At 39.9% G+C, this 12,525-nt stretch overlaps 2 protein-coding genes across 2 annotated transcripts; both read right to left on the reverse strand.

Moving 5' to 3' along the window:
* Window positions 1-7,910: 7,910 nt before the first annotated feature.
* On the reverse strand, window positions 7,911-9,035 carry LOC113123665 (trace amine-associated receptor 13c-like). Its single transcript, XM_026295887.1, has 2 exons — window positions 8,860-9,035; window positions 7,911-8,727 (listed from the first exon to the last, which is right to left on the reverse strand). The coding sequence occupies exons 1-2, from the start codon at window positions 9,033-9,035 to the stop codon at window positions 7,911-7,913; spliced, it is 993 nt and encodes a 330-aa protein (XP_026151672.1).
* A 1,939-nt stretch (window positions 9,036-10,974) lies between these two features.
* LOC113123736 (trace amine-associated receptor 13c-like) lies at window positions 10,975-12,105 on the reverse strand. Its single transcript, XM_026295987.1, has 2 exons — window positions 11,930-12,105; window positions 10,975-11,797 (listed from the first exon to the last, which is right to left on the reverse strand). Exons 1-2 carry the CDS (start codon window positions 12,103-12,105, stop codon window positions 10,975-10,977), a joined length of 999 nt encoding a protein of 332 aa, XP_026151772.1.
* Window positions 12,106-12,525: the final 420 nt, after the last annotated feature.

The following is a 12,525-nucleotide window of genomic DNA, read 5'->3' on the forward strand; positions in this document are numbered from 1 at the left end:
GCAAAATGTGTAAGAAAAAAAACATTGTCAACATCCTAAAACTCCTAAAAAATTTATCTTTATTTGGAGACTCTTTTTAATGAAACAAGGCAATTAAAGTAAGTGTTCAGTGATATTACTGGATTAATTATCATCATGACTGGAATCACAATATGTTAACTCTAAATTAATGGTATTATTAAATGTGATTTAACGGTAAGACAACACTGAAATCTCTGAATGATCACAATGTTAGTACTGATAATATATTGCTAAAATACTAGAGACAACATCAGTATATCACTTGATCTATCGATCTATTTTAGTTTTGTGTCTGTGTGTCTAAAAATAGTGTATAATGAAGTTGTCCTATGACAACAAGGGCTTTTCATTATTTTGGAGAGGATCCTTGGTTCGATGAAAGAAAATATTGAGCTACACGGAGTCCGAGAGCACCTCATCCAAAACTTGTAGGGTTGATTCTGATCCACACATTTATAACACTGATGTGGCTGAAGATGAAAGTGAAGAAAATCCAGACAGCTAGGCTTCAAACCTGAGTGGAGAAACTGGCAAAATATCATACCCAGTAAGACTTGCATCCAACTAAATGCCAGAAAAGTGAGAATAAAGGACATTAAACAGTACATGATGACCAAAAACTGGTCATTAATATGTTAAAGGCAGGGTTAAAACTGTAAACGTATTTAGTTTTTTTAGTGTGCTCGATCTTATGAAGCCATTTTCAGCTAGCAGGGATCGGCTTGTCGAGGCCCTCACTTTCGACCACCGCCGGATTCGCAACACACCGGCCCCTTACAGCTCTTTCTGTGGGTCTTGGGTCCACAGAAGGACAGCGCCATGTCATTGTTTTGGGCTTTACCCGGCCGGGTACCATGGGTAGGGAACCGGGCACCAGGTGCTCGCCTTCAAGCCCCAACCCCAAGCCTGGGTCCAGGGTGGGGCCCTTGAACGAGGCAACGTCACAGTCCTCAATGATCCGTCGGAGGCTTTTTGAAGGCCATGGTTCTGAACCAGAAAAAGGTGGATTGTCCTCTTCAGGTGAGGGGGAGAAATCCTGCCTCAAGTGGAAGAGTTTAAGTATCTTGGGATCTTGTTCACAAGTGAGGGAAGGATGGAACGTGAGATTGATAGACGGATTGGTGCGTCGGCAACAGCAATGTGGTCAATGTACCGGTCTGTTGTGGTGTGGGTGTTTTACACAGCATGGGACAGGTGGTCAAAGGGTCACTTAAAGGTGTTGGGCTAAAGAATGCATGTTTTTAGTGTTTTAGGGTTTTAGAGGCCTGTAAATAACTGCCAAAAATTTGTTTTAGTGCTGGTAAAGGCCTGAAAATAGAGGATGTGGGAGATTTACACACCATGGAACAGGTGGTCACAAAGTGTCACTTAAATATTGAGCTAAAACATGCACAGTATTTGGTTTGGAGGGGTTTAGTGTTTTATTGGTGTAGTGTTTTAGGATTTTAGAGGCTTGTAAATTAACTGCCAACAATTTGTTGTAGTGCTGTTAAAGGCTGAAGGTAGACATCTGAACAAACATGTGGGGTCTGTTCAAGATTAGTCCACCCCTTTTTGACAAAGATATATAAACCAGATTTCTGTAGCACAAAGGGAGAGAACGCTGTCTAAGAGTCTTCTCTTCATGCTGCATGAAAGTAAACCTGAGATGATTCATCACACTTGTGTTTGTTTTTGAGAATTAGCAACTCTCAAACTGAAAGAAATTTCCACGACAAGGACACCTGAACAAACATGTGGGGTCTTTTCCAATATGAGTCCAGCCCCTTTTTTTCAAGCTATATAACCCTGAATTCTGGAAGAGAAAGACAGAGAAATCTTTAAGACTTCTCTCCGTGTGCACGTGATTAAACCTGAGATGATTCATCACACTTGAGTTTGTTTCTGAGAATTAGCAACTCTCAAACTTTAAGAAATTTCCATGACAGTGATAAAGAAGGAGGTCAGCTGAAAGGTAAAGCTCTCGATGTACTGGTCATTCTTCATTCAGTCTTGAGCTTTGGGTCATGACTGAAAGGACAAGCTCTCGGATACAAACGGCTGAATTGAGCTTCCCCTGCAGGGTGGCCGGGCAGTCCCTTAAAGATTGGGTGAGGAGCTTGGTCACCCGAGAGGAGGTCTGAGTAATGTCACTGCTCCTCCACATCTAGAGGAATCAGCTGAGGTGGCTTGTGCATCTGTTCTGCATGGTTCCTGGATGCCTCCCTGAAGAGGTGTCCCAGGCATGTCCCACCTAGCGAAGGCCCTGGGGAAGACCCAGGACACGCTGGAGGGGCTATGTTTCTTGGCTGTCCTGGGAACGCCTCAGTATCCCCCTGAGGTAGGCCACTGCCCCCGCCTCCTGTCCCTGGATAAAGCAGTAGAAAATGGATGGATGGATGGATGGATCTTATAATATAATAATAGATTTCTAATAAATTACTTGATTTTATTGACAAGTGACCTCAGACCCATACAAGGATTTCAAGGATAATTCTTGGACCATTATCTCGAGACCTGCTCCTGGTCAACATTGTTTCGTAAGGAGTGTATGTAGGTTTTGTCTTACTGGGTAGCAGCCCTCTAAGCTGTTGCTTTTGGGTCTTGTTACATCCTTGTGCTAACACACTAAAGTGATAATTGTCAGCACCCACTTGGTAAGGGCCCTACCAAATGTCCGAACCTCAAACTCATCTGTATACCTCCCATATCTGCAGTGGCTCGGACAGAATCTTCATTTTCACGTTGCAGCAAAAGTTATGACTTTCTGACAATCAGCTTGATCTTTGCCAAGAGTCTGACACGGTCTACATTCTTGAAAAGGACGCAACAGCCTCACCCTCACTTTGACTTGTGTGTTTGTTCTGCAGGTGGTTTTCCTGGGAATTCTTAATTAATGAGCCCATTCTAGGACTGGCATTGGATGTGGACTTGAACAATTCCATGTCAGTTACTGGGACCTATCCAGGAGGCATTTGCAGCACCACCCACTTTCCAGTTTGAAATCAGAACAGCATCTTATGCCCTATGAGTGAAAATGTTTTGCAAGTTTCAGCCACAACAACTGGCTTGGGGCCCGCTGTTTCAGGACCTTCTCATCATTCATACTGTGGATGATTGGTGTAGTGTCCTGATGCTTCCAAGCTGACTAAGGCTCCACAGGACATGTAGACTGGCAAGTACAAACCACAGCAGATATTGTGCCATGTCCTGGTTTGGCCCTGTTATCCATTACTGTGATCTGTCGCCTGGGCCATGGAACTGGCAAAATTGAAACGACTGGTTTTCACCTTCACTCTCATCTTGCAGATGGTTGATATGACAGAGACTGGGTTTCCTATCATCCCCCGTACTGTAACCGAGGTTGGCTTCACTTTTTTCGGAGTTCCCCAGCCCGGGAGGCCCCCAATTTAATTATCCACCAACAAAGTAATTACACCCTGTTAAGTCCCACCAGTGTTCTTCTCAATCAGCAACACCATCTTGGCCTGTGCCCTTTCCAACTAGGCCGCCAAGCTTGACACACTATATGTAGCTCATGCTGACGAAGTTGGTAGCCTCAGTTCAGGCACTCTTTGCCCACATTGCAGTCATATTGGCTTGGATTACTGCGTGACAGATGTAAACATATCATAGTAGTATGCAGAATCAGTTTTATTGCCAGGTACAGCAAAGAACACTTTACAGTACTAGGAATTTGCCTTGGTGTCTGGTGCAAACATATATACAGATATGTAGTATGTATACAATTTTAGAATAAATTAGAATAAAATAAATACTATATACAGAAAAGTGAGTTTGTGTGAAAAGTAATGCAATTTAGAAGGTGAAAGTGACTGTCTGTAAGTTTAGGGGGGAGAGTAAGAGGGGTCATTTGGGGGTAAATGGGGCACTGTTCAGCAGGCTGCCTGCAGTGGGGAAGAAACTGTTCTTGTGGTGTGAGGTCCTGGTCCTGATCGGCTGGAGCCTCTTGCCAGAGGGGAGGAACTGAAAGTGTTCTTGTCTGGGATGCAGCTTGGCCTTGTCCTTGGCAATGGCTGCAGCAAGCCAGACCATGATGGAGGTTGTGAGGATAGATTTGATGATGGCAGTGTGGAAGTTCACCAACATCTTTGGACGGAGGGGAAACTTCTTGAGCTGCTGTAGGAAGTACATCCTCTGCTGAGCCTTCTTGGTGAGAGAGCTGATGTTCTGCTCCCACTTGAGCTCCTGGGTGATGGTGGTGCCCAGGAAGTGGAAGGACTCGACAGAGGTCACCACAGTGTCACAGAGGATTACAGGGTGGAAGGGGCCTGGGTTCCTGAAATCCACTATCATTTCCACTGTCTTGAGAGAGTTGAGCTCTAGGTTAGGCCGATGAGGGTGATGTCATCTGCAAATCTCAGGAGTTTGACAGACTGGTGACCAGATGTGCAGCCGATGGTGTACAGGTAGAACAGCAGAGGAGAAAGGACACAGCCTTGGGGGGATCCAGTCCTGATGATCCGGTAGTCAGAGACATGCTTTCACAACTCATGAACTGCCATCTGGCTGTCAGGAAGTCTGTGATCCAAATGCACATAGAAAGCTTGTGTGATAGGACCTTAAGAGTAACCACGAAGAATAAAGAGTAACTCCATATAAATTTGTTGAGGAGGCTTTAAGTTCTTGTACGTGCAGTCATCTCCTGAATGTTGCCTCCTTATGAACAAATGTTTCTGAAAAACATAATTTTAAGGTGCACAGACCATAAAACAGCTTTTAGTGAAAATTGGGAATAAACAAACTTTCAGTTCAGCTGGTTCACCTGCAGACTGACAGACTAAAAATAACAAACCAAGACATCAGTATAAAGGTTCAGCAACTGGTTCTGTTCGTCTCAGTGGGGTGGGGAGGTGACAGCAGTTTCTATCTGCCTCACAGTTTGGTGTTTGTGTGATATGACTGGGATCTGACTAATATGACAGCACTGTTTATCCACAATCAAACTGTTTAGATAATCATATGGTTTTTTGAAGCTGGCTCTAACAAACATTTTACTTTTATTCTTTTTTCAACTTACAGGTTCTTTCTACATGTTTTTGCCCAGGATAATGTCTGCTAAATATATCATATTTATTAGAAAATTTAACAATAACAGAAAATCATACTTTTCTATAAATAGATTCTATAACCATTAATTCACACAGTGGGTTTCAAATTATTTTCAGAGTGGCAGAAATTTTGTAATTAACTAAATGGTCAGTAATTTCTTCCATTGACTGAGGAATAGTTAATATAATTCATATATTTTGATTTATTTCTCCACATTTGCAGTCACATATCTAAATTATCAAATGTATTCCTGTATGTTATTACTGGCCTAATGGATAATTCTACAGAAATTGTTTCATTTGTGCTGACTATGTACAGTAAGGTGGGACAGTTTAAATATCTGTATTTCACTCTAGCATTCATATTTTATATGTTAGTTATTGTTGCCAACACTTTTCTTATTTTCACTATTTATGTGGACAGAAATCTGCATGAGCCCATGTATTTATTCCTGTGTTGTTTGTTTGTTAATGAAATATATGGCAGCACATCTTTAATGCCCTGCCTTATGGCACAGATCTTGTCAGAGACTCATGAAATTTCTGCCTTTTACTGTTTTATTCAAATATTTAACATCCACACATATGCAGGTATTGAATTTGGAACATTAACAGTAATGGCCTATGATAGATATGTTTGTATTTGTAAACCTTTACATTATAATACCATAATAACTAAAAGTAAAGTACAAATTGTCATAATTGTTATCTGGATAGTTACATTTTTAGAGGTTGCAATTTTATTATCTTTTACTATTCATTCAAAACGTTGTAAAACTAATATCAACAGTGTTTTTTGTTCACACCACCTTGTAATTGAACTTTCCTGTTCGCCAGACACAACAGTGTCACTTGTTCATGATCTGATTTTTGGCCTTATTTTCACTGTTGCTGTTCCAATCATTTATATATCATATAGTTATATAAGGATTTTGGCTGTTTGTTTAAAAGGCTCCAAAGAGACTAAATTGAAGGCTTTAGACACCTGCACTCCACATTTAATTTCACTCATTACCTTTGTCTTTGCCTGTTTTTATAGTTTGATCACACAGAGATTTGACATGTCTACTGCTCCATATCAACTCTTTATTGTCTTGTCTATGTATGTTGTGGTCATTCAGCCTATTCAAAATCCAGTCATATATGGCCTTAAGCTGTCAGCAATTAGACAGGCTTGTAAAAAGCTGTTGACATTAAAAATCTCACACCTAATTTCCATATTACATTGTTAGTGTAAATGACATAAAAATATAGATTTGTGTACTTAGCCTACAGTACAGCTTAGATTGTGAATGTCTTATTTATAGACAATAAAAATGTCATTTTACAACATTTGAAACATCTTGAGCCGTGGGCCTGTATGACATTTCAGAAAGAATAAAAATGTCTTGTGTTTCAAATACAGTCATTACCATTTAAAAAGAATTATATTTATTACTAATGGAGTACTATTTAACCACACAAAGAAAAGTGGATAAAAATGCCTCTGTAATTAGCCAAGCAGCCTAAAAATGTATAGTTGACACCAATAAATAGTGACCTTTAGGCAAAATGTGGTGTCTTCACCAGAAGGATTTGACATGGCCCATGGAATCTGAACATTTCTCTTACTGGACCACATTAAATCCTAAAGTAATATAAATAAACTGCACATTCAAATTTAGAATTTTAATTAATTACCATTAATGATCAGTCAACAACACCAGCAGGACAATAATGTGTCAGCATAGGTTTTGGTAGCTCATTGAACTGAAAGGGATGACAGAATCATACACTAGAGAAATGTTATGGTGTAGTTGCTATTGAGATTTTTCTGTGTATGACTTTTACACCTTCAGAGTTAAATTTGGCAGTGTGCAGTCTTTAGTCATATGTCAACATCACAACCAATTTGTCTGTAGGGCTTTACAATATTTTGGAGAGGATCCTTGGTTCCATGTAAGGAAACTATTTATGCTACATCAATTTCATTAGCGCTCTCAAAATTGTAGCAGAACCTTCCCTAGTTTAATGTGATGAGAGTCCTTGTGCTGTGTCCCTATCTCAAATACTATATAGTCATTTGGAGTGAACAGGAGGGGCTGATTGTGATCCAGACTTTCATCACACTCATATGGCTGAAGACAAAAGAGAAAATCCAGCTAGCCAGGTTCAAAAATCTGGTGGAGAGACCAGTAAACACCAGTGGTTGTTAAACAAATTACACACAGGAAATTTAACTTCAACATAGCTTCAAAAAAACAAAAAACAAAAATAAAAGCACCACGTTTCTATAACTTATTTAAATGAATGTGTAACTGAGCTCTCTCTAAATAAATGGCAAACATGGTGGAGTTTGCATTCACCACTGCTTTGTGTGGGTTTTCTCCTCCCACAGCGCAAACACATGCATGTTAAGTTGACTCTAAATTGCTCGTAGGTGTGAAAGTGAGTGCGTATGTCTGTCTCTGTGATAGACTGCTGATCTGTCCAGGGTGAGCCCAGTATTTTCTGGAATAGGTTCCAGCCCACTGTGACACTGAATGTGATGGATAATGGATGGATGGATTTTTGCTTATGATTACTGTTCACTTGAACATCTACAGTCCATTTATAAACTGTATCGTGTGACATACAAATATTAGTCAATTGTAGTGTCAGTAGAACTAATAATCTGCAGCAGAACGATGGTCTGTTAATGTTTATTTTTCTGTTTGTGACACACAATCCTTGCAAATAATTTAAACAGACCTGTATTACCTATATTGTACATCACTGCAACATGCCCAAGTATATTTTTCTGTTCATATCAAATCATATCAGTTTTAGTCACCACACACTCTCTTTCTCTCTCTCTTTCTACAGTATGCTGGTCTCAGAGGAGTCAGGCTGCAGGATCTGGAGTGTAACAATGACCTGAAGACATTTTCTAAACCAGGGGTAGAAAAAGGCATAGATCAGAGGGTTGAGACAGGAGTTAAAATAAAACAGACATATCACAAAAGCAGCAGATGAGGCATGAAGCAAGTTGTCCTGGCCTGTTAGAGTAACAAAGTAATATGGACAGAGACAAATTAGAAACACAACCACAACAACACCAAGAGTCCTGGCTGCTTTGAGTTCAGATTTCTTAACAGTTACAGTGACTGAACCCTGGACTGTGACAGTTGTAATGTGAGACCTCATGGCACGAGCCTGAGACACAGCCACCACAAATACTCTCATATATAGAGTAATAATGACAGTGACAGGACCAACAAATGACAAAACTACATCAACAAGTCCAGCAATGTAGTTTCCAACAACCACACATTCACCAGAGCAGGAAATATACCTGCCTGGTTCTTCCAGATTTTCTTTCAGCACCAAACTCTGAAAGATCACAGAGCAGATCCAACACAGACAAACACAGACCTGAACTCTTTCCTGTGTGACTTTAGTGGAGTAATGCATAGGGTCACAAACAGCCACATAACGGTCAATGGATATGAGCACCATGGTTCCTACTGAGGCAGAGGTGATGATATAAGCTAGGTACTGATACAGAGCACACATGATGTTACCCAGGAGCCAACAGCCGTCTATGAGCATAATCTGAAAGAACATGAGGAGCCCCACAAAGAAATCTGACACAGCCAGAGAGAGGAGGAGAGAGTTGGTGGGGGAGTGAAGCTGCCTGGAGAGGAAGAAAAGAAACACACATCTCATATAGGACACAAGCAGGAACTTAAATACTGTAGCAATAAGATCCACAAACTCTGAAATCTATAAAAGCTTGTTTCCACTTCAGTGCACTACGTTTCCATACTTGAAGTGTGAGATGGAGATGATGACCAGCAGGTTGAGAGATGCAGTGAGCAGAGAGATGGAGGACAATATAATGTAAGTCAGTATGGCCTCAGGGAGAGGACGCTTTGGTTTCATGCAGGAGGAGTTGAGGAGCTGTGGAAAGCAGAGTTCAGTTTCCTCCAAAGCCTCCATCATCACAGACAGAGAGAAGGTGAAGGAAAGAAGCTGGTGAGCTTCTGTAATACAACTCATTTATACCTGCCCCCTCCCTCCAGCTGCTGTAACATCCCTCAGTCTGTCTCTACGTTTTGCTGTTATTTCCTCCATCAACATGGGATTCCTGTATGTGATATTCATCTTAGCCTCATTAAACCAATTTAACCAATAAATTGTACAAAACCTCCATGAACTCAGCAGCATATATACCCAAGTACAGCTTTGAAAATGCCACTAAGTGTTGAATGGTGCTCAGCCAAGGTGTTTTGGACAGTGTCTCTCTGCTTTTGGATTATTTTTGGATTTTTTTCATGACTCACCCTCAGCCCTGAATCACCTCCCCTGCATCTAAATTCATAACATTAAACAGTTTGTTTATTCTGGGGCAGCTGAAAATAACATTCACTTATTTAAAGTATTTTTAAAAAAGCAGGGTGAAATGAAAATTTGTTTGAAACTGGAAGGAGCATTTTGTGATGTTTGGATTAATATTGAACAGCTGCTAATTCAACTTATTCTGTTGGCACTTTGCTGACTTCTTTTTTAAATATGCGGATTTTTCCTACTAATATTACTGTTCAATTACACCCATTTCAATTATTTCACCAAAGTTAAATACAATAAACTCTGTCAGTATATATTAAAGGTTTAGCTTCCTATATAATGTTTAAAATAAAGATTTGTCCTGGCAGCCTATTGACTAGTTACACCTGTAAAATCTAAATCAATCCAGTACCGCAGCCATAAATTCAACCTTTACGAACATAATAATATTCAGTTTTCTTTGCCACTGTCACAGCAGTTTTAATATATTTATACGATCATCATTAGTGTTGTAGATCCAGTGGTGCTGAGCTGGGCTGCCTTATAGTGAGAGGTGTTTCTGATGTTTCATCCGCTCAGTCTAACAATAATGATAATAATGCATTTTATTTATATAAGCACCTTTCTAGTCCCCCCAGGTCGTCTTCCAATTCAAAGTCTACAAACATATTTTTAATATAATGAAGCCCAGCTCACAATTACCACTAACTACAACTTTAGTGATAAACACAAAGTGGAATTAAAAATTCTCTAACAGTGTCAGCAAGACCTGAACATTAGATACTTCGTATGAGTAAACAAACTCTATATGTGTAGTAAACAGTGGTCAGGGAGTGTTTGTGTAACAGTAAAGAACTTTTTTTTATTATAATGCACTGTATTATATGGACACATGACATCAGCCTCATACAAAGATTTCAGCACTAAATCTTGGATAATCATCCTTAGACCTGTCCGTGGTCAACATTACTGGTGTATGTCAGTTACTGCATCATTTTCTCTCTTATGTTATTTAAGGGTTTGTCTTGTTTGAATTGTTAGACAAAATGAGAACATACTGAATTTTATTAATCTTTCACTAAAACCTGCATTCTTTGTTTGCAAAGAAGCAAAACATTAGATAGTTTAATTTAAACATCCTGTCATTTAAATCCCATTTTATGTTTTACATCAAAAGAGTTGTAAATACTTGTTTTACCGCTATTGTTAATTAACAGAAATAAAATAAACAGCAGAAATTTATGTACTAAAATGGTTTAGACTTACTCAAGACGACACAGGGCGGTTTTTAAAGTTCTGTGTCAAATGTCTGAATTCTCTTTTTTTGTTTTTTTGATATTTACTACATTTAGAAAAATACAGGAATGTGGGCAAATAGTGAAGGGGTCTGAGTACTTTCTGAAGACACTGTGTGTTTTAGAGGAAAACTGACAATGATCATTATGTTCACAGGTTTCTGTGATATACTGTACAGTCCATGCAATAATTGAGATTTTTATCCAGACTTATGTTATTTATACATTGCAATGTGGCTAAGTAGCATATTCATTTCATAGTAAAATGATGGTTATTTTCTCTCTTTCTCTCTCTCTTTCTACAGTATGTTTGCCTCAGAGGAGTCAGGCTGCAGGATCTGAAGTGTAACAATGACCTGAAGACATTTTCTAAACCAGGGGTAGAAAAAGGCATAGATCAGAGGGTTGAGACAGGAGTTAAAATAAAACAGACATATCACAAAGGCAGCAGATCTAGCACTGATCGAGGTATCCTGGGTTGTAAGGATGACAATGAAGAAGTAATATGGACAGAGACAAATTAGAAACACAACCACAACAACACCAAGAGTCCTGGCTGCTTTGAGTTCAGATTTCTTAACAGTTACAGTGACTGAACCCTGGACTGTGACAGTTGTAATGTGAGACCTCATGGCACGAGCCTGAGACACAGCCACCACAAATACTCTCATATACAGAGTTATGATGACAGTGACGGGACTGAAAAAAGACAGAACCAGGTCAACAAATCCACCAATGTAGGTACTGACAACTGCACATTCACCAAAGCAGGAAATATACCTGCCTGGTTCTTCCAGATTTTCCCTCAGCAGTAGAGTTTGAAAGATCACAGAACAGATCCAACACAGACAAACACAGACCTGAACTCTTTCCTGTGTGACTTTAGTGGAGTAATGCATAGGGTCACAAACAGCCACATAACGGTCAATGGATATGAGCACCATGGTTCCTACTGAGGCAGAGGTGATGATATAAGCTAGGTACTGATACAGAGCACACATGATGTTACCCAGGAGCCAACAGCCGTCTATGAGCATAATCTGAAAGAACATGAGGAGCCCCACAAAGAAATCTGACACAGCCAGAGAGAGGAGGAGAGAGTTGGTGGGGGAGTGAAGCTGCCTGGAGAAGAAGAAGAGAAACACACATCTCATATAGGACACAAGCAGGAACTTAAATACTGTAGCAATAAGATCCACAAACTCTGAAATCTATAAAAGCTTGTTTCCACTTCAGTGCACTACGTTTCCATACTTGAAGTGTGAGATGGAGATGATGACCAGCAGGTTGAGAGATGCAGTGAGCAGAGAGATGGAGGACAGGATAATGTAAGTCAGTATGGCCTCAGGGAGAGGACGCTTTGGTTTCATGCAGGAGGAGTTGAGGAGCTGTGGAAAGCAGAGTTCAGTTTCCTCCAAAGCCTCCATCATCACAGACAGAGAGAAGGTGAAGGAAAGAAGCTGGTGAGCTTCTGTAATACAACTCATTTATACCTGCCCCCTCCCTCCAGCTGCTGTAACATCCCTCAGTCTGTCTCTACGTTTTGCTGTTATCCTCTGCATTTCAAGCATTATCACTCTATTGGATTCCTAGAGGTCAACGTATCTGCAGACACTTACACAGTGAAAAGATTGTGGATAAAATGACATAATCAGTGTTTTCCATACTCAACCAATTTATACAGATATATATATATATTATACAGATAGTCAGATATAGTATACAACACCTTATATATCCTGACCTGGTATGTTTAAATAACTCAAATGATGAGCAGAGAATCTCCATGAACTCAATAGCACAAGTTCAGAGACCGAACCACAGGTTTGCACTGAATGGATGATGGATAG

Source organism: Mastacembelus armatus, chromosome 21, assembly GCF_900324485.2.
Source record: "Mastacembelus armatus chromosome 21, fMasArm1.2, whole genome shotgun sequence".
NCBI lineage: Eukaryota > Metazoa > Chordata > Actinopteri > Synbranchiformes > Mastacembelidae > Mastacembelus > Mastacembelus armatus.

Bases quoted from the DNA above. Each gene is read 5' to 3' on its own strand.
- LOC113123736 (XM_026295987.1), bottom strand. From the start codon at position 12,105: ATGATGGAGGCTTTGGAGGAAACTGAACTCTGCTTTCCACAGCTCCTC. The intron at 11,798-11,929 runs GTATGGAAACGT...CTTCTTCTCCAG, and splicing joins ATCTCCATCTCACACTTCAA to GCAGCTTCACTCCCCCACCA.
- LOC113123665 (XM_026295887.1), bottom strand. From the start codon at position 9,035: ATGATGGAGGCTTTGGAGGAAACTGAACTCTGCTTTCCACAGCTCCTC. The intron at 8,728-8,859 runs GTATGGAAACGT...CTTCCTCTCCAG, and splicing joins ATCTCCATCTCACACTTCAA to GCAGCTTCACTCCCCCACCA.